The sequence below is a fragment of the Lithobates pipiens genome, unplaced genomic scaffold, assembly GCF_037356315.1.
Source record: "Lithobates pipiens isolate NorthernLeopardFrog02 unplaced genomic scaffold, aLitPip1_a1.2 Scaffold_22, whole genome shotgun sequence".
Taxonomy (NCBI): domain Eukaryota; kingdom Metazoa; phylum Chordata; class Amphibia; order Anura; family Ranidae; genus Lithobates; species Lithobates pipiens.
The window spans coordinates 257,459,571-257,484,628 of NW_027507784.1; the positions used below are offsets into that span (position 1 = coordinate 257,459,571).

At 41.9% G+C, this 25,058-nt stretch overlaps 1 protein-coding gene across 1 annotated transcript in view; it reads right to left on the reverse strand.

Annotated features, from left to right (window-relative positions):
- PDILT (protein disulfide isomerase like, testis expressed) overlaps positions 1-18,770 on the reverse strand; it is a 59,415-nt gene extending 40,645 nt beyond the window's left edge. The window contains exons 1-6 of the mRNA XM_077450003.1: positions 18,518-18,770; positions 11,974-12,180; positions 6,139-6,272; positions 4,739-4,876; positions 1,407-1,517; positions 1,158-1,283 (exon numbers count right to left, since the gene is read on the reverse strand). Of these exons, the coding sequence (XP_077306129.1) occupies positions 1,158-1,283; positions 1,407-1,517; positions 4,739-4,876; positions 6,139-6,272; positions 11,974-12,180; positions 18,518-18,716 (915 nt within the window). The 5' untranslated portion in view covers positions 18,717-18,770. The remainder of the gene's footprint in view (positions 1-1,157; positions 1,284-1,406; positions 1,518-4,738; positions 4,877-6,138; positions 6,273-11,973; positions 12,181-18,517) is intronic.
- Between the last annotated feature and the right edge of the window lie 6,288 nt (positions 18,771-25,058).

The following is a 25,058-nucleotide window of genomic DNA, read 5'->3' on the forward strand; positions in this document are numbered from 1 at the left end:
CCAATCACATGGAGCAGAGATCAGCGTCACTAGTTGCTAGGCAGAATGGAGAAATGTTGTTTACAACGGCACTTCTCCATTCGGCCGCTCCGTGAGACGATCGCGGGGATGCCCGCGGCGATCGAGTCCGCGGATCCCGCGACCGGACTCACGGGGGTCCCGACCAGCGCGGGAGTGCCACCGGCGGCGCGCTCCCGACGGCAGGGCGTACATGTACGCCCATTTGCCTGCCCGTGCCATTCTGTTGACGTACATCGTCGTGCGCTGGTCGGCAACTGGTTAATAAATACAGGGGTTTGAAATTACATGAAATACTGGCAGAAGTTTAGTGTTTAGTGTTATTGGAAAGCTTGAACTCACTTTTATTTCCTTTGGTGAACATTAGGTACCCCAGTCTAGGGACAAACATTTTAATATTTCTCTTTGAAAAACGCTGTATCTGAAAGAGGTGGGAACCTTTCTTAATGTGATAGTAAACAATCACCTTGTAAAACAACCCATTCAGTTTAAAATAGAAATTAAAGGCAAAACATTTTTAAACGGATATCAAAAAACATTATAAATATATTTTTTTCCCTGTTTTTATAAGTGATCACATTCTCTCTGTTCTCAGCTGCATAAGAGCTGGGGGGAGGAGAAGCAGCAGCACATTGGGCTTCCCAGTGACAGGCTGTGTGGGGTGTGTATGGCAGGACAAGTCTGATCATTGGAAGAGAGCAGCCTAAGTTCCCAGCATAGCTAGAGAACTGACCACACTGAGCTATCCTGCTTAGTGTGGTCAGATTTTTTTTAATAGGGAAGCAAGGGGACTATCAGGAACCCCAGTGATTTCACACAAATGAAGCAATTCAAAGAGAACAGGAAACTTTCTTATACATGGTACAGCAGGCACATATCAGGAATAGGAAATGTTGGGGTAACAAACGCATAAAGTTAGTTTATGAAGAGATCAAATTAGAGTGAACTTTCATCAAATTGAAAACTACTTTATATAACGTCTACAACTTTTTTGTGAAACCAAGCACTGAGCATATAATACCATCCTGCCCTATGGTTCTGTACAGTATTGTCCTGATTAGTGTCAATGATAGTTACATAACATACTAACACTTGTCTATCTTTTGAGTTATTACCGGCCATTGTATTATAATACATACCCGTCCTCTAAATTCCAGTGCGGCGGATTCATAACTTTCATATATTGGATTAAAGTTTTCTGATGTTTTTGATGTAAATAGCAGAATGTGATTATTAACAGGAACATCAAATATAGTCACAGATGTCTGGAAAACAAAACCAGTAATCTAACCAGAGACATTGCTACTTAAAAAACTCATTATATATCATATTTTCAACTAATGCAATGTAATTTAATCTAAAAATCCAGACTGTAATAGGTCAATTACCTCCAAATTATACTCTGTTACCACATCCATGATGTAAATTCTTATTGATCGAATTAGGTCCAGTTTGCTTTTAATTTCCTCTTCTGATAATAAATAGCGGATAGGTTTCTCCTTTAGTAACAGAAAATAAAATAACAAGCACATTTTTTAAACAGATATAATTTCTATCAATTGCAAGAAAACCTTTTCTTATAAAACACGGTTAATGTGAGATCCAAAGTAATGTTGTGTCCATTTAAAATAAGATTTAACTAAACAAGCAAACAAGCAAAAGGTGAACAATCATAAAATTCAGAATGCTACCCGCTACCATTATTTTACACATAAATCTTGATTGCAGAAAAGCAATGCACCACTATGCAGGTTTTAATGGACCTGCAGCATTATTTCAATGCAGCACACCACAAATGGTCACATCTATGCACTGTGGTACGCAAAAACCCAAGTGTGTTGTTATGTGTTTTTAAAGGGTGCACTGGGGTGCTGTTTAAAATGAATGGCACTGCAGTGTACTGCACCGCACTACACTTCATTCAAGTTAGGCCGCGTACACACGGGCGGACTGTTCGCCCAACTTTGTCCGCTGAACAGTGTTTGGGCGGACAGTCCGCTCGTGTGTGGGCTTTCAGCGGACAGTTTCAGCAGACAGTTTGACGGACAAGGTTTTTCGGAATTTCCGAAAAACTGTCCGCTGAAACCTTGTTTGAGCGAACAGTCCGCCCGTGTGTAGGCTTGTTCGTCAAACAAAGTTGCGCGCATGCTCAGAAAGGATTTTCACGCCGAAAGCTATAATGCAGTGTATAGGACGTCGTATTTTTCGTCCCGTCGTACGTGCCGTTCACGTCATCGCGCACGGTTTCAGCAAACTGTTCGTCCGTCGTGTGTGGCCATGTCCGTCCATGCTAAGTTTGAGCGGACTGTTTGCCGAAACTGTTTGACGGACAAAGTTGGGCGAACAGTCCGCGCGTGTGTACGCGGCCTTACTGTGCCAAGCAATGTTAATGTCTTGTAAGTGCAAACTTCTTCCCTAGAATACCAGGGGTCTGAGTTCCAAGTCTCCAAGATATTCACTTAATGGGCTTTAAAGTTCTAGCTCCTAAAAAAAGCAACGTGTGGTCAAAACGTTTAATGAAACTTAAGCATCTCAAGCGGAGTCCCATTCTAAAGCTCTCATTTTAGAGATCTTAGATCTCAAAACGGCCACATTTGCCTGTATACAAACTGTCCCTGATGGATATACACAGGGATATATGTTGTACACACATAAATGGTTGTACATACATTATATGCATACAGCTGCCAGCAAGACTCTGCATAAATTGTACACCTGTGTGGATGAGCCCTAAAAACATGGTTTATTTTATAGCAGTTCCGTCTACTCTAAAGTGTATGTTACCCCTAAATTTATTACAGCTGATATGTGTATTGTATTCTATGAAGATGTGTGAATGAGCAGCCTGTTGCATTCTTTTGGACAGAAATACCTGGTGATCCTGCCAGTCATTTTCATTTACTTATCCAAACTGACCAGGCCATGCATGGAAGCAGCTTCTTTCTGGTATGGTGAATTTGCATCTCACTCTTCCCTTGTGAGAGTTACAGGATGCCATGCCAACGCCTGGAGTATCTGTATCTCTGTTGTCAGTTTTATAGTCATGCCCCCAGACCAGCGCTTGATTGACAGTCGCTCCCACCTGAAGCCACGCTGCAAATTGCAATGTACACAGATGGGGAAAGTAATTCCCCGTGGTATATAACATCACTTACAGCTTGGAATGCAGACGCCCTTCTGGAGCACAACGTACACATATGGTGAAATGACTTCCCCACTGTGTTCAACTTCACAAAGAGCCAGCCCACTTACAGAATTGAAATGCCCCCTGATATGAGAAAAAAAACGTATGAACGGCTTTTTTGACATGTGATTGCTAACTTAAATATCAAAAAAGTAATACATTTTTATTTTTAAACACGTACAGTATCCCACAAAAGTGAGTACACCCCTCACATTTTTGTAAATATTTTATTATATCTTTTCATGTGACAACACTGAAGAAATTACATTTTGCTACAATGTAAAGTAGTGAATGTACAACTTGTATAACAGTGTACATTTGCTGTCCCCTCAAAATAACTCAACACACAGCCATTAATGTCTAAACCGCTGGCAACAAAAGTGAGTACACCCCTAAGTGAGAATGTCTTTACATTGTAGCAAAGTGTAATTTCTTCAGTGTTGTCACTTGAAAAAAATATAATAAAAGATTTACAAAAATGTGAGGGGTGTACTCACTTTTGTGAGATACCATAGATGCAATTATGGGACACACATATTATTTGCTTTATAAAATGTCCTTTAGGTAAAGTTAATTTACATCCACCATTGAAGCTGGGGAAAAGGGGAGGTTATAATTACACTGTCACCAATGAATCTGGGGAAAGGGGGTGATAATCACCGTGATTAAGTCAGCTTTATTGGGGCCGATTATTAAGGATTATACCAGACCCCCCCACTGCCCAACAAGATTCAGTGAGTATACTAGTATGCATTGTGCACTACAGTACCTACACCCAGGCCCACACTGTGGCTACTACAACTAGTTTGTACACTACCTCTGGGCCAGGCTCCATGCATGCTCACTCTCCTGTGGGGCCTGCTGGTTGTGGCTAAATTAATCAGAGCAGGAACTATCAGGCAGATGTCAGTAGGAGATCACTCCATGTTTCAGAGTCCTGGCACTTGGTACAAACTAACAGGGAGGACAGAGGGAAGTGACTAACAGAAGCACAATCACTGGCAGCTACAACATACATACCACATGTAGGTGACAGAACAGCAGATGGTGGATGGACATCAAGGGACAGCTCACCCCTCCTTGTCCTGATTGGGCCCCCCTCTCCCCTGGTCTCTATAGAGGCTGCATGGTTGGCCGTGGCAACAATTTTGCTCCTAATTGTGAACTAATTCAAAGCGGCACCCAAACTAGAACAAGAAGAGCAGCTTTGATTGTAGAAGAGATGTACAGAATCTCTTTTGCAATGACAGCCTAACTGCTAGCAATTTTTTTGTTTTGTTTAAAAAAAAATCACCATATCTTAAAAAAAATGCCTTAATCAGATGGTGGTTTCCAAAGGAGCTTAAAAGGCTGATACTGACATGCGTTCAAAGTCGGCCAATCAGATATATTCTGGCTATGCAATTTACCCATATGCCTGTGTCCGGTTATCACTATCCTCTCCAAGTGGATGCTCATGTTTAAATCTGAATGGGTATCTTTTGACAGTTGTAGAGTACACTTTTATAATAATATAAACAGCAAAGGGCTTCTTACCTTTTTATATATAGCAACCATGTTCCCTGTAATGCCAACATATGACAAAATGTCTTCATTACTAACAAATCCAAAAGGAAACTCAGAGACATCTTTGGCTGCTTCTGTGAAATGCTGTATTAGGTTACTGTTAAGATCCTGTATAAAACAGTGGATTATATAAAGAGACTATACATTTATTCATCTTGTCTTCTTATATATGACACTTATGAGCATATGTAATAAAGCCATGAAAGAAGTAATGCTCGTGTGCAGATAGAACCAGCCTTATGTTATATGGTGCATTTTGCAAAAAAAAATAGTATGGTGCTCTCACATACACTTCAAAGGCAAAAAATGTGAATTCTACATGTTACCATAACCTCACTCTGATATCAAGAAAATAACAGCCAAATCAGGCCAACAGAGCAGAAAATAAGGTCCCCCAGTCCTACTAGCGGCTTGTAGTGTTGCTTGTATGTTGTAATTGACTTTTGCAATGGTATAACACAAAGACATCATCTGAAACAGTTAAATACATGGCCTTTTTTCATTTTAGCTCCTACCCTTGAAGAATTTTCTTCAGATCCCTGCCGAAATCAGAAACTTTTCATTGGAAATGAATGCCTTGTATACATGACTGGACTTTCCGGCAGAAAAGGTCAGACGGAATCATTCCGTCGGATATTCCAATCGTGTGTGGGCTTCATCAGACTTTTTTTCTTCAAAAATTCAGATGAACCTAGAAATAGAACATGTTTCAAATCTTTCCAACGGAATTAATTTCTATCTGGAAAACCATTCGTCTGTATGCTGGTCCGATGGACCAAATACGACGCAAATTGCTGCTATTGGTTTACTGGCTATTGAACTTCCTTTTCTAGTCCCGTCATACGTCATCACGTTTAAAACTAATGGACTTTGGTCCGTTCATGTGTGGGCAAGTCCGTTCGGTCGGAACTCCGTCGGGAAGACCGTCTGACCTTTTCTGCTGGAAAGTCCGGTCATGTGTATGCAGCATTAAAAAAGGTTTATCTTTTTACTGTTTCCATCTCTGCTTGAAAGGGCTAGCCGAATTTGTGAAAACAACTCTGAAAGGCATACACATATCCAATGGCCATTAAGAACTTGAGCAGACTGTAGATGCACATGTTCAAAATGTGAAGCTTTCAAAGATACTGCTTAAAAATACCAAAAAACAAATCTGTGTCAACAACACAAAGTCTGTGGAACAAGATCTTAGGTCATATGGACAGGGTAAATCAAGCTCTCCATGGTAAAGGCATTTCCATACTACACACCTATGTAGCTGACATACAGTTTATGAGGTTCTCACAGTTGTGAGCAACTAACAACTGTTAGCATGATCCAAGCAAACTATTTAAAGTTATATTCTACATGAAAAATATTATTGCTCATACCTCAAAAAATCCAACCACACTAACTTTATCTGACTGAATAAAAGATTCATACTGCTCAGTAGTGTTGAGTAACACAAAACTATGTCCAATTCTTCTGTTTATCCATGTCACAAAGGCAGCGGCTGTTCTGACACCTTTTGGAGAAAAAAAAATTGAATCATAATAAGAAACCGTTATTGTAATTATTATATATAAATTACGCAATCAAAAGATGTATAGTAACTGTCAATTTACATAATAAGTCAGTATACAAAAGCCTCAGCTGCTGGGCATTTAAAAAAAACTCATCAGGATAAAGTATGGGAACTGCAGGGCTAACTTGTGTTTTGAATGTGTACATTATAGTATAAAGTTTAAAATGGACAGTCTCATTCACTTAAAAGAGAAGTATCCACCTAAGTGGATGCAGCATCGGTCTGATGCTGCATCCGTCCCCCGCCGCCTCTAAGACTGAGAGCCGAGAGATCAAAAACCACTGATCACTTATTTCTTGGTCTTCTGTGAGCAAAGAGCAGTAGCTGTAAGCCACTAGCTCTCTGCCCCTTCAGCGTTCACTGTAGCGCTAGGCTGTGGAGGGGGCAGGAGCAGTTGGCTCAGGGTCTCAGCAGCTTGCTGAGAGGCTGAGCCAGCTTCTGGTCCAGGCATCCCAACAGTAAAGTCAGAATTCCTCCAGAGTCTGACTGGCTCAGTGATGTAAGACGATAGTAGATTTTAGCCCAATGTTGGCTGAATATCGGTCAGAGGAGTGCAGAACTAAGTGCACTCCTGTGACCTAGAAGAGAAGTGGGGCAAAAAGAACATCTTCTCCTTTAAGATACGGGAATTACAGTCTCCATGTTACTATTACAAAAGGTTTCTTGTAAAGGAAGACTGTAATGCAAAACATACATGTTGCCTGGAGGAGAACCTGTCCATCTACTTTGTGGCTGTTATCACTTTATGTAAAGTTCAGCAGGGCATGGTGTAAAGCTTTGAGATCTTTGAGTGGGATTCTAATTGTAATCGTTTCTAATAGTTTCATATTAGTAAACTAATTTTGGTAAAAGGGTAATTTTAACTGGTGACTTTTCCATTTTTTTAAGATGTTTTTAAGTTCTCAAAATTAAGGTAGTTTTATTGTATACTTTACAGTATATACTTGGAATGTAAGGTCGTTTTTTATGTCTTTAAGTTTGTTTGACTTTCAATTTTGATGAAAGAAGGATTGCTGGTTAGACAGTGTTTCGGTGGGTATATTTATCAGCAGGGCTTCAATTTTGGTCTGGTATGAGTTTAAAACAAGGGATGAGCCAAACACCCCCTCGTTCAGTTCACATCAGAACATACCGAACAGGCAAAAAATTGGGCAGAACACACGAATACCGTTAAAGTCTATGGGACATGAACATGAATAATCAAAAGTGCTAATTTTAAAGGCTTTTATGCAAGTTATTGTCATAAAAAGTGTTTGGGGACCTGGGTCCTGCCCCAGGGGACATGTATCAATGCAAAAATGTTTTTTAAAAACTGAAGTTTTTTCGGGAGCAGTGATTTTTTTATGCTTAATGTGAAACAAAAAAATTTAATATTTCTTTAAATATCGTGCATGGGGGGTGTCTATAGTATGCCTGTAAAGTGGTGCATTTCTCTCGTGTTTCGAACAGTACCACAGCAAAATGACATTTCTAAAGGAAAAATTGTAATTCACGGCTGTAATGAATTGTCAGGTCTTGGCAATATAGATGAAACTCATTGAAAAAAAGAGCATGGGATCCCCCCCCCCCCCCGTCTATTACCAGGCCTTTTGGGTCTGGTATGAATATTAAGGGGAACCCCAACCCAATTTTTTTTTTTTTATTGCGTGGGGGTCCCCCTAAAATCCATACCAGGCCCTTCGGGTCTGATATGGAAATTAAGGGGAACCCTGCGCCAACATTAAAACAAAAATGGCATAGGGATCCCCTCAAAATCCATACTAGACCCTTATCCAAGCATGCAACCTGGCAGGCCGCAGGAAATGAGGGGGGGCGAGAGAGTGCTCCCACTCCTGAACCATACCAGGCCACATGCCCTCAACATGGGGAGGGTGCTTTGGGGTAGCCCCCCAAAGCACCTTTTCCCCATGTTGATGGAGGTCTGCGGGCAGGGGGCTTATCGGGAGCTGGAGGAGGGGACACAGCGTTCAGTGTGGGAAGGGCTGCAACCTGCTGGAAGGAACACACTGGAGATATTCGGATGTGAAGGAATACATCTTATATGGGTCTGAATGCTGGAGTCGCTTGAGGCTTGGAACCGCGACACATTTAAAGGAATCTGATCTATAGGCACGTTACCCCCGTAGGGGTTCGGATATCTGGTGAGTGGGGACCCTTGTGGGGGAGCACTCGAGTCACCTGAAGGACATATGAGCACAAAAGTCACTTTATGAGAACACTTTTTTCAGGTGGATTTGAAGACTTTTTCTTGTGGACATTGAGATTTAATAAATATTATTATATATATATATATATATATATATATATATATATATGTATATATATATATGTATATGTATATATATATATATATATATATATATTTTTTTTTTTTTTATATATATATTTTGATACTTTTTTTATATTTTTTGGATTCTTTATTTTTTGACAGATTTCTTGGTCTGAGTATAGATTTTTATATATACTCATATATTTTCATATCTCTTATAGTCACTAATGGTATCAATTAATTAACTAATTACCTTTTCACTTGCACTTTATACTCTGACAAGTCTATTTTATGTGGCTATATAATATAAGTGGTCTAGCGAGGACTTAATTTAATCTAGCACTTATATGACTTGTAAATATTAATTGCACTCTATCACTAAGCACTTTGTCATTTTGCACTTTACCTGTAGAAGCAATTTTTATTTTAGGTACATTGTATCCACTGATTATTACATATTGTTATATATCAATGATCCTACCCTTTATAGACACGATAGCTGTGATATAGACTTTGTACAGGCACTAGGAGAAACTTCACTGCACTATAATAAATAAATAAATAGATGGGATATCTGGACCCTTAAAAATATTGGGGTTCCAGCTTCAGGATTAGGTAGCGCCAAACACCCCATTTTAACATATTTCTAATCAGGGGGCTTATTGGGATCTGGAAGCCCCCTTTAACAAGGGGACCTCCAGATCTCGCCCCCCTACCATTTCACAAAAGAAGTGTCAAAAATTACAAGACACAGCTTGGGGACAAGTCCTTTATTCAAAAAATAAAAAATTGTCTGCAGGGTTCCCCTTAAAATCCATACCAGATTTGGGGGGACCCCTACACCATTTTGTTAAATTTAGTGCAGGGTTCCCTTTAATTTCCATATCAGACCTGAAGGGCCTGGTAATTGACTGGGGGGGAGGGGATTCCATGCTCTATTTTTCAATGAGTTTTATCTATATTGCCAAGACCCGACAATGCATTACAACCGCGATCAGTTTTAAATGACAATTTTTCCTTTAGAAATTTAATTTTGCTGTGGTACTGATCTAAACATGGGAAAAATGCGCCATTTTACAGGCATACTATACACACCCCCCAGGCACGATATTTAAAGGAATATTTCATTTTTATTGTTTCACTTAAAGCATTAAAAAAAATCACTGCTCCCGAAAAAAATTTCAGTTTTTAAAAAAAAATTGCATTGATACATGTCCCCTGGGGCAGGACCCAGGTCCCCAAACACTTTTTATGACAATAACTTGCATATAAGCCTTTAAAATTAGCACTTTTGATTATTCATGTTAGTGTCCCATAGACTTTAACAGTGTTCCGGTGGCTTTGGAATTTGCCCGGAACACCGCATATTGTTCAGTGTTCGCAGAACATCCAAACAACCAAAGTTCAGCCTGAACTTATGCTCGGGCCGAACCGTTCTCCCATCCCTATTTATAAACTGATTCATGAGAAACATGTTGAAAGTTCAGAAGAGACAGTAAGTGTTTTGTTAGGGTTAGTAAGATGTTGTCTTACAGAAATGGCAGAAATGAAGTGCATATTGAAGTGTCCTTGCCAGGTTTGGGGAGGACTAAAATATGGAAGCTTGTGGGTGGGCGCATCATGGTGTGGCAGCAGTAACACCTACTCGGTCCAGATACAGTTGAAAAACGTATATTGAAGACAAAGAACAGCAGTTCACAACAAGTCCGTGGAAGGGGGCACAATCAGGAAACACAAATGGATGACAGTGCCGTGTAGTGGACCAGGTCTCAGCTGAGCTGACATTGTCTGTCTTGAGGGGTGAAATGTGGCCTGGCCAGTCCAAGTTGAAGTGGGGAGGTTTCCAGGAGAGTGGCAAATCCCTACACTTTCCCTCCTCGTCTGGAACCTTACTCTACCACTAACACTGTCTCTGACAGATGGGTGACCTGTCCTTACACTACCCACACACTAGAATGTGTGCCAAACCCATGACTCACACCTAAGCCACACCTAAGATGGCCACCAGAGTCACATGGCCAGCCAGCATCCAAACAAAGATTGGCAAGACAGGTCTCCTTTAAAGTTTAAAGTTAAATGTACCAAACGCCAATATAGTTTCTCTTTAAAATTCAACTCACATTACAACCTATTTTAGTTTGTTGTGAGCAGAATGGGGACAGGCTAGAGCAGTGGTCATCAACCCTGTCCTCAGGGCCCACTAACAGGCCAGGTTGGCAAGATAACTAAAATACATCACATCTGCATCTCCCCAAGGTAATACATAAAACCTGGCCTGTTAGTGGACCCTGAGGACAGGGTTGATGACCACTGGGTTAGAGCATCTGTTAGGTTTGTATTGCTGTCTGTGTTCCCTAATGGAGGAATTTCTCCTCACTTCCCATCAATAAGGGAAACAGACATAAACACATTTTTATTAGAGTTGGGAAGGGTAAGTGCCTGCATTGACAGGCTTTGGGCTTGTGTTGATGGCAACAATTTGACATTAGTTTGAGACACTTCTGTAACGCTTCCCCAATCTAATCTATATTATAAATATGTATAGAGTTACTTTCAAGCTGTTTATCCTATGAGGTGCTAATATAGTCTGCAGTTTAAATAGGTTGTAACCCTAAAAATAAAATTAAAAAAAGAAATCCTGTTCCCGTATAGCAGTTTAAACAGCACAGTGCTTTTGCTGTTTAATCTGTCCCTCTCTAAACTGTAAAAAACCTGGTTGATACTGCCTGTTCCTGTGTCCCCCTTAGTGTGCTGAGCACGGTAATCATGGCTGCTGATCTATGTTTACCGTGGTCAGGTTATGTGCCTCCATCATATCGTTGCTCTCTTCTCTCCCCTTCCCTCCCTGCCTGTCAGCTCCTGGGTGTGTAAGCCATGCCATCCCCTCCTGCCACTTCTAGTAGATGGTAGTAAGGTTAACTAAAGATTACTGCCAGCCCCCCTGTTTTATCAAGCCATCCTACACTGTGTAAATGTTTATGTAAAATGGTGCCTCTAAATACCTCATCTCCGATCTACAAGCATCAGGGCTGAGCGGACAGCACAGCGGTCACGTGACCTTCCCATCTGACATCATAGAGGAATCTTGGCCCCTCCCACTGTAGCCCTTAGATAGGAGGAGGAGAGCGACCGGAGGTCACGTGACCAGCCAGAAAAGATCTGAGATAAGGTATTTCGAGGCATCATTTTACACGAATATTTACACTGTGTAGGATGGCTTGATAGAACAGAGGGGCTGGTAGTGAAATTATGTTTTGACATTACAACCACTTTTTTTTTTTTTTTTTAACAATCAGGAGTGCTTTATTGAACTTCATTATAATACAGAATCCACATACAAGGTATACATTACAACCACTTTAAGTCACTTACCTTTGCAGTCTATAGGTTGGTTCTTTTCACCATTAATAAACAGTTTGAATGTTGGAAAATCGTGGATTTTAAATTCTTTTCCAAGTTCTTTTTCCTGTGTGATGTCAACTTGGCCAAATTTAACTTCAGATTGTTCTTTCCTGAGCTGTCCAGCAGCAATTGAGAACTCTTCTTTCACTGTCTGTGATGGTGCAGACAAAGCAACATCTAGAATAAAAATGAAAAACAATTACTAAAATAAATATTTTAAATATTACTTGGCTATTATATGTTCTACAGAGAAGTATTAATTCACATGTATAGTTCTTTCAAATCTGAGTCAAGCAAACTTCGGCTTTGGTCCAGTGGTTGCTAGGAGTACATCTGTTCCCATAGGGATGAATTGGCTGCAGTGAGTGTGTGCAGAATTAAGATGAGCCAGGCAGGACCAGGTAAGTGGTGAAATTAAAAGCAAGTATAAGCTTGCACTGTCTGCTTTCATGGTGGTGGGGGCTTTATTAAAGGACAACTCCAAGGTGGAATTTTCCCTAGGAGCATCTACTAGGGCTGTTGAATTACAAAGTGCAGTCACACATGACCACAGATTTCTGTTTAGAAGTCAGAGTTTCGAAAAGTGAATTCTGATTAGTTGCTGCACTTTCCGCAATATTGCTACCCTACATAATTGTTTGTGGGAACATCCCAGCTATCTGTAAAGGTAAAATGAAATCAACATATTTACCCCACTGCCTCTTTCCCTCCCCACCTGTCACTGGTTGTTACGGAAACTGTTGGCTTCAAAGATGACAGCCCCATAACACCGAATGAAACTGAGTGCACAGAGCAGAGACACTAGTTCCCCATCATGTCCAATTTCTCCTTGTGATTGACAACAGGCATTGGGTGGATTCTGTAGCAAATAGCAGGCTGTCTGTTAACCACTTCAGTCCCAAAAGATGTGGCTGCTCATTGACCAGGCCATTTTTTGTGATTTGGCACTGCTTCGATTTAACTGACAATTGCGCGGCCGTGCGATGCTGTACCCGATCAAAATTGGCGTCCTTTTTTTCTCACAAATAGAGCTTTCTTTTGGAGGTATTTGATCACCTCTGCGGTTTTTATTTTTTGCGCTATAAATAAAAAAATAGCGTAAATTTTTTAATTAACACACTATTTTTTTTACTTTTTGCTATAATAAATATCCCCAATTTTATTTAAAAAAAGCAATTTTTTTCTGAAGTTTAGGCCGATATGTATTCTTCTACGTATTTTTGGTAATAAAAATCTCAATAAGTGTATATTGATCGCTTTGCTCAACAGTTATAGCGTCTACAAAATAGGGCATAGATTTATGGCATTTTTATTATTATTTTTTTTTTACTAGTAATGGCGGCGATCTGCGATTTTTATCAGGACTGTGACATTATAGCGGACACATCAGACACTTTTGACACATTTTTGGGACCATTGACAATTATACAGTGATCAGAGCTATACAAATGCTCTGATTACAGTGTAAATGTCACTGACAGGGAAGAGCGATCAAAGAGTTAACTGTGTTCCCTAGTGTTCTAACTGTGGAGGGATGGGACTTACTATAGGAGATGACAGATCGCTGTTCCTAGCTAGTAGGAGCTCATGATCTATCTCACCTCAGCTCACAGAACAGGGATGTGTGTGTTTACACACACACACATATTCCTGTTCTGGCTCTCGTGCGTGGCCGGGGGTCATCGCAACCGTCGTCCACGTGCATCGGCACCCCAGTAGTGCAGAGCATGCTACAATGGCTCGTGGGATTGTGCCGACCTGCTGCAGTATACAGACAGTGTTTGGTCCGCAAGCGGTTAATTCCTAATGGAGTGGACTTGATTGGAAAAGAGTGTCTGTGAATCCCCATCAGGCTCTGCTCACCCAGCTTGATATATCCCTGGCTGCGGCACTGCCTATGTAACAGCTGAAATGGCAGGAGGCATTTGTTCTGCGATGCATACTAGCTCATTATGCCTTTGTCTTATTATTATATTTTTCATATTGGTTTACAACCACTTTAAGGTCTCATGCACACCAGGCATTTTTACAGCTGCTGTTTTGGGCCTCAGATGTTTTTTAAAAAGTTAATTCCCTGCACTGCTGTATCTCATTCTCCGACAGCTTCTGTCCACAACATTGGTCCCTAGTATTGTAGTGACTATGCTGACAGCTCTCCTACTACCTGTCCTTGATTTGGACATGCTCTGTGTTAGGAATAATGACAGTAGGGAGGTCACCAGGGGGCCCCATCAGAATTTTGTTATGGGGCACCATTATCTATAGTTACACCAGTGACTTTGAATTAGGATGCTCACAGTCCAACAGCATTCAGGGGGAATTTAGATTGGGTTGGTTGTCATCCGTGTCACACTCATTCCATTTTAATGTGGAACATTGCTCGGTGATCACTAATGCCCCACACACGGTCGGATTTTCCGACGGAAAATGTTCGATGGGAGCTTTTTGTTGGAAATTCCAACCATGTTTAGGCTTCATGAGACATTTTCCATTGGAATTTCCATCACACAAAATTTAAGATGTGGAGCTCAAATTTTCCGACAACAACATCAGTTGTTGTAAATTCCAATCGTGTGTACACAATTCTAACGGACAAAGTACCACGCATGCTCGGAATCAAGCAGAAGAGCCGTACTAGCTATTGAACTTAATTTTTCTGGGCTCGTCGTACGTGTTGTACGTCACCGCGTTTTTTACGTTGGAATTTCCGACAAGATTTGTGTATGTAAGACAAGTTTGAGCCAACATCCGTCTGAAAAAATCCATGGATTTTGTTGTTGGAATGTCCGATCAATGTCCGATCGTGTGTATGGGGCCTAAGGGTTGCCACATATAGGTGTAAAACTTTTGTTACAGTTTTTTAAAACGTTTTAGGCCCCTTTCTCATGGGGCTGTCTGTTTGGATGTACTCTGCTTGCTCAGCAGGGATCAATTCGTTGATCCCTGCTGAGCCAGCGGATGACAGGTCCGTCTCTGCTCACTGTACGGGGTGGGACCTGTCAGAGTCCTGCTCTCCTCTATGGGGAATCGCATGAAAACAAACCGCCTGCCGGTTTACATCCAATCCGATCCATCAGACGAATGGAAGATAGGGTTTCCATCCATCTGGATTTAGCAGATCGGATGTCAGCGGACATGTCACATCTGTGGCTTCATAGAGGTGCATGGAGCGTCCGTTCAAGTCCGACTGAAAAACTGACAGTCAGACTTGAATGGTCCGCATGTGTGAAAGAGCCCTTATACAGATTTTAGTGCTAAATAAATCTTTGAGCATATTCCTAGTGCTATTGTCAGTTGTTTTTTGCATGTATCTACCTTTTTGCAAGCAGTATCATCATCTCTGGGTGTATTTCTATGACTAACTGCTGAAGACGCAGGTAATTCCTTCAAGGGATTGACTTACCATAGTGTGAACCAACCTCTGTGAATTCCCTAATGTCTACGTTTTTGCTAAGTCTGCACTTTACTTACAGTAGAGGATATAGTTTATCCTGAGCGAGAAGTGCTGCACTCACAAATGGCTTAAAACTCACATAAAGGGTAACTCTACTTTTTTGGAGAAATAAACATTTCCCTCTGGGTGATCTATGTACATTGCAGGGATGTTAACAAACCTTGTTGCAGATTCCTACCATTTGCTATTCTGAAGAAATAGCTGTTTGTCTGTCTGTGTCCATGATCAAAGTGAATCTGTATGGGAGTGGTTTTATAATTATCAGTCAGCTGCTGCACCTGCAGGGCTCTAATGGCAAGGTCTGCATCCCTTTAGATGGGATTTCCCTTTGGCAGTATCTCACCAAAAATGACATTTTTGTTACAGGGGATGCCAGAAAGCTGACTTCTTAGTGCAGACTTCTGGGAAAATCCGTAAGCCAATTTCTGCGGGGGGCATTTTGTACACCACCTGTGTACAGAACACATCCAGGTATCCATGGTGCATTGCACTTTACAGAAAATTACAGCGCTGCAGATTGAAAACTAAAGCTCAATTACAATATGACTTGATTTGCAATTGATTTTTTTTTTTTTTTCTCACCCACGAAAGTAGAGTTGCCCTTTAAAAACTTTTAAAAGTAAATATATGACATTGTTGCTTAAAATAGCACTTTACACAAGGTTAAACAAGGGTTTAATCAAAGCACTTTTTGGATAAATGCCTAAAAACATATCACCTATTAGCGGAATAAAAGAAAAAGGAGAACTTAGCAAATATTTGTATTGGAAGGCTATGTAAACTATATGTGTTAAAATATGATTGGTTTAATAAAACATGTATCAGTTTTAATCATATTTCTAAATTTAAATATCACAATTTGTTAATCATTTTATAAACATGGTTTGGATAGAAAGGGCATCTATTGTACAAAAATAACGTACAACATAAAAAAATAAATACCTAGTGTTATCTGCGGCAGAAATGGTCAGTCCACACAAATTGAGATTTCAGAATGGAACTAAACCCATTAATAAAATGGTTTCCCAAAACAGTTATATTCAAAGCATTCCATGAATGATAACTGTCACAGTTGCTTGTACTCTCAATCGAACTATCAAGCCGTCAAATGGCTGGTATCATACCTGATTACATGGACAGTAACATGGCAGCTGCAGATCACACATAGACTAAGATGGCAGCTTACAAACTTTAAAACAGCCACCCAGGTGAGTTGAAATGAAACACAATGTGAGAGTGGTTAAAGGGTGCCAGCATAGCCCATCTATAAATGCACATCAAAGAAAGGTTCCAGAATTGCTGCACTCCTTGAAATCTTTGATTGTGTATCATAAAAACATCACAGACACCATGGGGATATCACAGATGAAACACGTTTCATGCTAGTAGCAGCGATTCCTCAACCTCCTGTGTCATACCAAGACTGACCAATATATGTAGGTGGCACAGGTGCATGCACTTGGTAAGGGGTTGCCTCTAGCTAAACACAGCAACTCCTCTCATACAATCAAATCCTGTGTGCCATGTGCTGCCATACACCATGCAATCTATGTAATTAAAAAACATAGGATCATTAAAAGAATTTGGTTGTTTGTGTCAAACCCATGACCCCAATGATAGAAAAGCCTCCAGCACCAGATTAGACATGTAAATGGCCTGAAAAAACAGCTCTCTTGAATGGCCAGGGTAACAAACACTTTAAGGTTAAGGTGCGTATTACATTTACTTTTGGCAAATGTTATACAAGAAGCAATTAAAATCTATTACCATTTTTCTTGATTTTTTTATGCTTCCCAAGGGGCAAAGTACATATAGTACTTTGTCTCATCTTTCTATGTGCTGTCTAAGGTTAGCTGTGAGGTCAGATAGGGCACCACTCCTCCCTCTGTGGCATTCAATGACGCAGCCAGCAAGGAGACAGCTGCCTTAAAGTGGTTGTACGCCCTGTACAACCACTTTTACCTACAGGTGAGCCTATATTAAGGCTTACCTGTAGGTGCTGGAAATATCTCCTAAACCTCCACGGTTTAGGAGATATTTCCAATAAAGCCATGTGCCAATCTCTATGGAGCATGTGCACTTTAGAAAGGGCAGATTGTGCAGTTTATAAAGGGGTCATGTTGTGACTGACCGCTCCTACACGTATGCGTGGGAGTGAATTCACGAGACTCCGGCCAGTCACAGAGGGGAAGGAAGGACGAGGGGTGAAGGTGGACGCTCGCTGCTAGAGGGGACATTGGTGACATCGCAGGCTCCGGTTTCAGGTAAGTGACACATAATGGGGTACTATGTGATGCATACTAGCCCATTATGCTTTACCTTTGCAGGGAAATAAAGAGGAAGTAAAACCCATCAGGGTTTACTTCCTCTTTAACAGATGGCTATTTTTCTCCATCTGCTAGCACTTCCCTGGTTGCCTGGAACATTTTTTACAAGTCAGCTATTGCCTGGAACATTTTAGCTGACAAGGCTCCTTCCTAGTATATACTTGAAAGACACTTGTCTCTGGCTAGTGCTTGGAGTTGGAGAAAAGTGCCATCTGTCAAAGCAGCCATCTCTTTGCTAGCTGAGTTGTTGGACCGCCATGGAGGGAGGAAAGGTGCCATGTCCAAACTCACAGCTAGCCTTAAGCCAGTACATAGGCAGATGGAACTACATGTATTTTGTCCCCTGGGTAACAGAATACATTAATAACAACCAATGAGAGACTTCTTTAAAAGCAGCCTAAGTACATATGGTATGAATTTTTACATCTTATGCATAATCAATACTGACATTACTAAAGGCCCAAACCCAGTACACAAATATAACTTATGACTTGAGAACACCAAATAAAATTTTGGGAGCCAAGTACAGAGAATTTATACCATAATATATGGCACTGGGTTACAAAAACAGAACCAAAGCAGATCAAGCAGAAGCTCAGGGAGGTTGTTACTTGTCTTTCCTAAAAAAGAACTGTGAAGTAAAAGCATATGACTGAGCAGAGATTTAAGTGCATTTAAAACTATGTTGAGAAATTACTTGTATAATATATTTAAAAAAAAACACTGTACTTACAGAATTTGACCAACAAATACTTATTTTCCTTGAGTGCCCTAGAGAAGTTGGAGCCTGTAAGTACAAGAACATTGTCCTCCTCCTTGAACTTTGGTGCCTTGTGCTTCTTTGTTTTGGGCCCTATTCCCGGTTTTTGTTCCTCTGCTATAATGAGAGGTGTTGAGGATACAAGACAAAATACAAGCAGCAGAGTCTTCATTCTGGCTGGACACTTAGGCTAAGAAGAAAAGTAAGTACATCTGTTTAGCCTCGTGGTGACATTCCCAGTGAGGGAGAACAAGTGGTAGTTTCACACGTCACATTAACTGATTAAATTATTGCCAGGAAATAATGCCAAAAAAATGCCACGGCTTTCCGCATTAATCACTATCCTACAAAGGGACAAAAAAGACAGCAGCCTAAAGCTGTGTATGACCTGTACTCAAAGTCCTCTTGTACACTGCAACTTGAAAAAGCTCAGTACAGCTTATTTTTTGACTGAGCTAAAATACAGCCCATTAATTGTAATGGGCCTATGCACACAGGGGTGTAAACAAGTGCTGTGTATTTATTCTTCAGTAAAAAAAATTATAATAATAGAAAGATCGGCATTTCTTTTTTTTAAATCAAATACGTTTTTATTGCAAAACATATATGGTACAAACCAAACATAGACAGGAAATACAGTCGTACAGCAGTATTGGTTTTTACGTCTAAAGGAATACTGGAAATACAAAGTACAAATTGACCCGGTTTGTAGCCCGCTGAGACATAGGAAATGTCATTAAAACTGAAAAATAAGAAAAATAAACCAAGAACAGAAACAAAAGTGGCATTCTCTCTGAGACCATATTGCATTTTGGGACAGCTATATAAGTACAGTGTTATGCACAACGTCCAGCATCCCTTTACCCAGTCCTGCTGGTCCCTCCTCTTACCCCTCATAAATGCCGGGAGAGGGAGAGACATAGAATTAGCCCCATGAAGAGATTAAGATTGTCTATGTGCCTCCATGCACATGCCCCTGGACCCACATTCAGCCCTGTAAAAGTCTGTCCTGTATAAGTTGGTGGGGGGCTAGCCCCGGAACCTCGAGCCATCCCTGCCACATAGCATTAAATTTGCACGGTGCGTTTCTGTGTTGGTATGTTATTTTTTCCCTGATCAGCATCTGGTTCACTTGGTCCGTCCATTGCTGCCTGGTGGGAACCCTGCGTGTTATCCACAATCATGCTATTAATTTCCTGGCTACATATAATAACCGAATAATGGCAGTATGAGCCGAAGGCGTTAACGATTCTTCGTCTAGGGCCCCCAACAGGCAGACCAATGGACACCGCGGAATACTAACAGAGAATACAGAAGAGATAGTGTCAAGGATCTCATCCCAATACTTTTTTAGTTTTGGGCACCTCCAGAACATATGCAGGAGATCCCCATGGTCCCGCATACATTTTGGGCAAAGGGGGGATCCCCTAACACCCCAGTTGTGCAGTTTAACTGGCGTCCTATAAACCCTATGCAGTAGATATAGATGGGAGAGTTTATGGGAGGCCGATACCGACACCAACGGAGCGGAGGACAAGCAAAGGTTCCAGGTCTCCGCGTCCATAGGCCCCGGGTCCGCCTCCCACTTCTTCCGACATGGGAGATGTGCCGGGTCTTGCATTGCATCCAGAAGCATGTCATACCCCCTAGATATCATACCCTTTCGTTCAGTTTGCATGAATATCCCATGTACTACAGCATGGTCCATCAGGCAAAGCTGCATACTGCGGGCTTGCGCCTGTAGCGCATGTCGTAACTGTAAGTATTTAAAAAAGTCCCTACGCGGTATGCCAAACTCAGCCTGTATTTCCATGAAGGACTTCAGCACCCGGCCACTATACAGCTGCGAGAGGTACCGGAGGCCGCTCCTTCTCCAGTTACCAAATCCCTTGAGCTTAAAAAGCTCGCCATAGTTAGCGTTCCGCCAAATAGGGGTGAGACCAAGGAAACCACGTATTTGTAGCAGTCGTTTAACATGGGACCATAGGGTATTCAGTAATATAATAGTTGGGGAACTCCTGTCCATATGAGGGAAGCCTGCTTCCAACCTGGACAATGCTGTGTCCGGGGCGACAGTGTCATCAAGTATCCTACGTATCGGGTCCAGGGGATCATCCGACCCCCAACCACCCAAGTGTTGAAGCTGCGAAGCCAAGAAATACAATCTAGCATGTGGTAGTGCCAACCCCCCCTCGTCCTTTTTATATTGCAGGGTAAGTAAACTAAGCCTGGCCGTCTTCCTACACCATATTAATTCCCTAAGCTGAGAGTCAATTTTATCAAACCAACGTTTCGGAATCCAGGTCGGCGAGTTATGACAAACGTAGAGCAATTGTGGAGCCCATACCATTTTGATGAGATTCACCCTTCCCACTACCGATAGCGGTAGTTTGCACCAAGTTTTACATTTCTCCCTGAACTTAAGTAATAGCGGTAGAAGATTCAGATTGGCGTAGTTCGTCACCTCAGGGGATACCTGTACCCCCAGGTATTTAAAGGACGCAACCGTCTGTATCATGTTTGCGCATGGGGGTAGAGGTGCCGTTAAAGGGGATAAGGGCATTAATACAGACTTGTCCCAGTTTATCGTGAAACCGGATAATGTACCAAATAGGTTAATCAAGTGCATAGTTGCTGTTAGGGAACCCTGTGTGTCCCCCAGGTAAATAAGTGTGTCATCCGCGTATAGTGATACCACATCCGTCCCAGTGGGCCTGCAGAATCCAACAATGTCCGGAGCCGACCTCATTCTTGCTGCCAGTGGTTCGAGCGCCATGGCAAAGAGCAGGGGCGACAAAGGGCACCCCTGTCTCGTGCCTCTATACAGCATGAATGGTTCGGAGAGTTCCGCGTTAGCTCTAATTCTAGCCGTAGGCTTAGCATATAATAGTTGGACCCAGCTAATAAATGTACTGCCTAACCCCATCCTTTCCATCACTTTCCACAGGTAAGGCCATTCAACACTATCGAAGGCCTTAGCTGCGTCCAGCGAGAGGACGGCCTGATTACCGGGGTTATCCACAGGGACCTGTAGGTTTAGAAATAAACGGCGAATATTTAGGGCAGTCGAACGTGTGGGAATAAACCCTGATTGATCCCTATGGATCAGTTTATGTATTACCAGGGACAATCTCGTTGCCAATGCCCGAGCCAATAGTTTAACGTCCGTCTTGAGCAAGGAGATGGGCCTGTATGCGTCCGGTGATGTCGCTACCTTACCCGGTTTTAGGAGTACAATTATGATTGCTTCATTCATAGAAGCAGGCAGAACCCCTTTCTCTAGGGCGTTGTTAAACACTTTCAAGAGAGTGGGCAGTAGAACACTAGCGTAACGCTTGTATACCTCGGATGGAAGGCCATCTGCCCCCGGAGCTTTATTATTATGGGAGTGTTCCAGTGCAGAGGCCAATTCATCCTCTGTTATGGGGGCATTCAACAGCTCCCCATCCGACGCAGACAAGCATGGAATATCACATCCGTCCAGGAAGCTCACAATCTCCCCGTCACCGGGCTGCACTTTGGATGAGTACAAGTCTGCATAAAAGGACCAAAATATCTGTAAGATCCCAGGGGCGTCCGAGTGGGTCACCCCCTGCGAATCGCACAGCGAGTGAACCATAGGTGTAGAACCCTGAGCCTTTGCCAGCAGAGCCAGCATATGACCTGTCGATTCCCCTTCCTCAAAGTGTGTTTGTTGTAGGAAAAATCTTTTATTTTCTGCCAGTTGCAAAGCTACCTGTCTGGACATAGACTGCGCCCCCAACCAAGTTCTCTTTGTGTCCTCTGAGGGGTTGGCAATATAGGCCTGCTCTGACTCTCTGAGTGCCCTACCGACCTCCATTTCCCAAGCTTTAGTATTCTGTTTTATACCATTTATAGTAGTGATAAATTGCCCTCTAAGGAAGGCCTTAGCTGCATCCCAGACTACATCTATAGAGGCCGAGTCTAAATTGTCCTGCAGGAAGAGTTTAAGGTCACTCGCTATGGGGTCAGGCTGCGGAAAGAGTGTAAGCCGAAAGGGGTTAAGCTTCCAACTCCTAGGTGCGAGGTCAGTAGATAGGGACATCTCAATCCACAAAGAGGAGTGGTCGGATATGTGTCTATCCCCATACCCAGAGTCACTAATTAGGGGGAGAAGGGTGGAGTTCCCCAGTCCCAAGTCTATTCTAGACAAGCTCCCAAACGCTGGAGAGCAACAGGAGTACAGTCGGGTGTGGGGGTGGGCTCTCCGCCAGACATCCACCAACCCAAGTTCAGCTAATAGGGCAGCAAAGGGAGTATCACGTGAAAGGAGGGGGGTGGTGTTGCGCTACCTCTAGTATATTTTTTGGTATATTACCACAGTATTGCCAAAATATTAGTTGTATATCCAGCAATAAACAATATAGTGCATTAAAGTGCAACAATCAGTGAATAATCTTAAATTAATTAATTCAATAAATTAAATCGGTATGTCTAAAACGCATAATAGTTTTAAAACAACGAGAGATACAATAAACAATCTCTAAACCACAAAAACAAAAAAAAAAAAATATATATAAAATTATAACTAATAGGTGACTGTATCACTTGTGCAATAAATATGAGGTATAGGTAAATGGTTCAAAAAATTATGATAGATTGCGAACAAATAAAGCAAAATTAACTAAAGATATATATGTGCCATATAAGGCAAAAATGACTCAAGATATATAGGTAACGTGTATACAAATATTCCAACTGGCTACATAAATATAAAGTGCGATATTGAATTTTAGTCCTTAATCCAGTGTGCAAATATTGGTGCAAACGTGCAAAGGTGCTTCGCTGGAATACTATATATAGCTATCTTGGTATTATAGTGACACTGTGCCTTTAAGTGCAGAAATTAAATCAGATCTTCAGTGTCCTAGACACCCGTGAAAAAAATGGGTGATTACCTTACTGCTGTAAGGTATACAGCGTATAGCAGAGTAATCTTTAAGAGGAGGGGAGAGTCCCTTCAGCTCGGTTCAATCCTGGACTTTCATTCACTTTTAAGTGGAGCCAGGGGGATGAGGGGGGAGAGAGGGGTGGTAGTACTCCTTTTCTTCCTTTCCTTCACTGGGTGCCTCGGATTATATCATTCACGATATGTATTTAAAAGAGATAAACAGGCCCACCATAGTGTAGTATTTTGAATGGAAAAGGTATTTTTATTTAAATATTAAAAACACTCACATTTCTGTAGTATAAGCAAGCGTTGTATAAACGAGCGCCGAGCTCGTATCTCAATGCCTGAGCGTCTGTTTTGGTGTCTTCGTTAGCCTCGGGTCCTACGCGTTACGTCACGGCACGTGACTTCAACAGGGATCAAAAGTTATTAAAATCGTTATTAAAAAAAGTTATTAAAATCGCCCATTGCCAGTAGGGGTATGCTAGGGAACTGTGCCATAAACCCAGCGAGGCGCCTGAGGATCTCAGCTGAATACGGAGGAGGGATATATACGTTGGCGATAATGCAATGTACAGTAGCAATCTTACACAGCAAAAAGATGTACCTCCCCCCTGGGTCAATAATCTGTTGGGAGCAAGAGAATTGGGTATGTTGTCTAATTAGGATACTCACTCCCCTTGCATAAGCAGAGTATGTAGAGTGGAATTGCTGGGTATACAGTCTAGGCCCAAGGCTATGCGTACCATCAGGAGCAAAATGTGTCTCCTGCAGACACACAATTCCAGCCTTCATATCTTTGAGGTGTTTTAACACCGCCAGCCTTTTTACCGGGCTGCCCAGCCCTCTGACATTCCAAGAGAGAAATCTAACCTTTGCCATCAGGGATACAAAACATAAGTGTAGATAGGAGTGACCTTATTAACATTCGTAAGAAACTAGGGTGGAAGGATACATTTAACACATATACAGCAACAACAAGCGACTGATAAGTCGCATCACCTGAGATGCCCCAAAAAGGGGGATAAAAAAGTCCTTCATGAGCAGCAGTACCGAGGAAAAGTCGCCCAGACGGGTGCAGATATGCTGGGATATAGTCCGTGTCCATTGTGGTCCTGAGAGAGAAAAAATTAAGTAAAAGGAAAAAGAAAAGAGAAACAGTTAAACAGCAAAAAACTGTGGTATCTTCTGTATCGAAGCCCGCCGGGCTCCCAAACGGGAGAAGCAGCAGGCTAATAGCCCCTATCCGGAACTCTGGGGCGGGGGGAAGGCCATGGAAACACCCATAGAAGACTCTTCTAGATGGTAAACAGGGTGTCACATGTGCAGGCATCATGTAGCACTGGTGGGTCTGTAATGGAGCCATAAACCTTCGCCTTCCGCCGGGCCTGAAGAAATGTAAGTCCAGTCGACTTGTCTGAAGGTGTCGTTATCGTGGAGGAGATCTTTGAAGCTTGGCGGCTTTGAGTGCGTTGTGCTCCTGGTCAAGCCACTGTGCCGCTGCCGCAGGGCGATCAAAAAAGTGCGTAGAGCCCAGAGCCGTAATCCTGAGCCGGGCCGGATATAGCATACCATATTGAACGTTAAGGTCCCGAAGGCGTC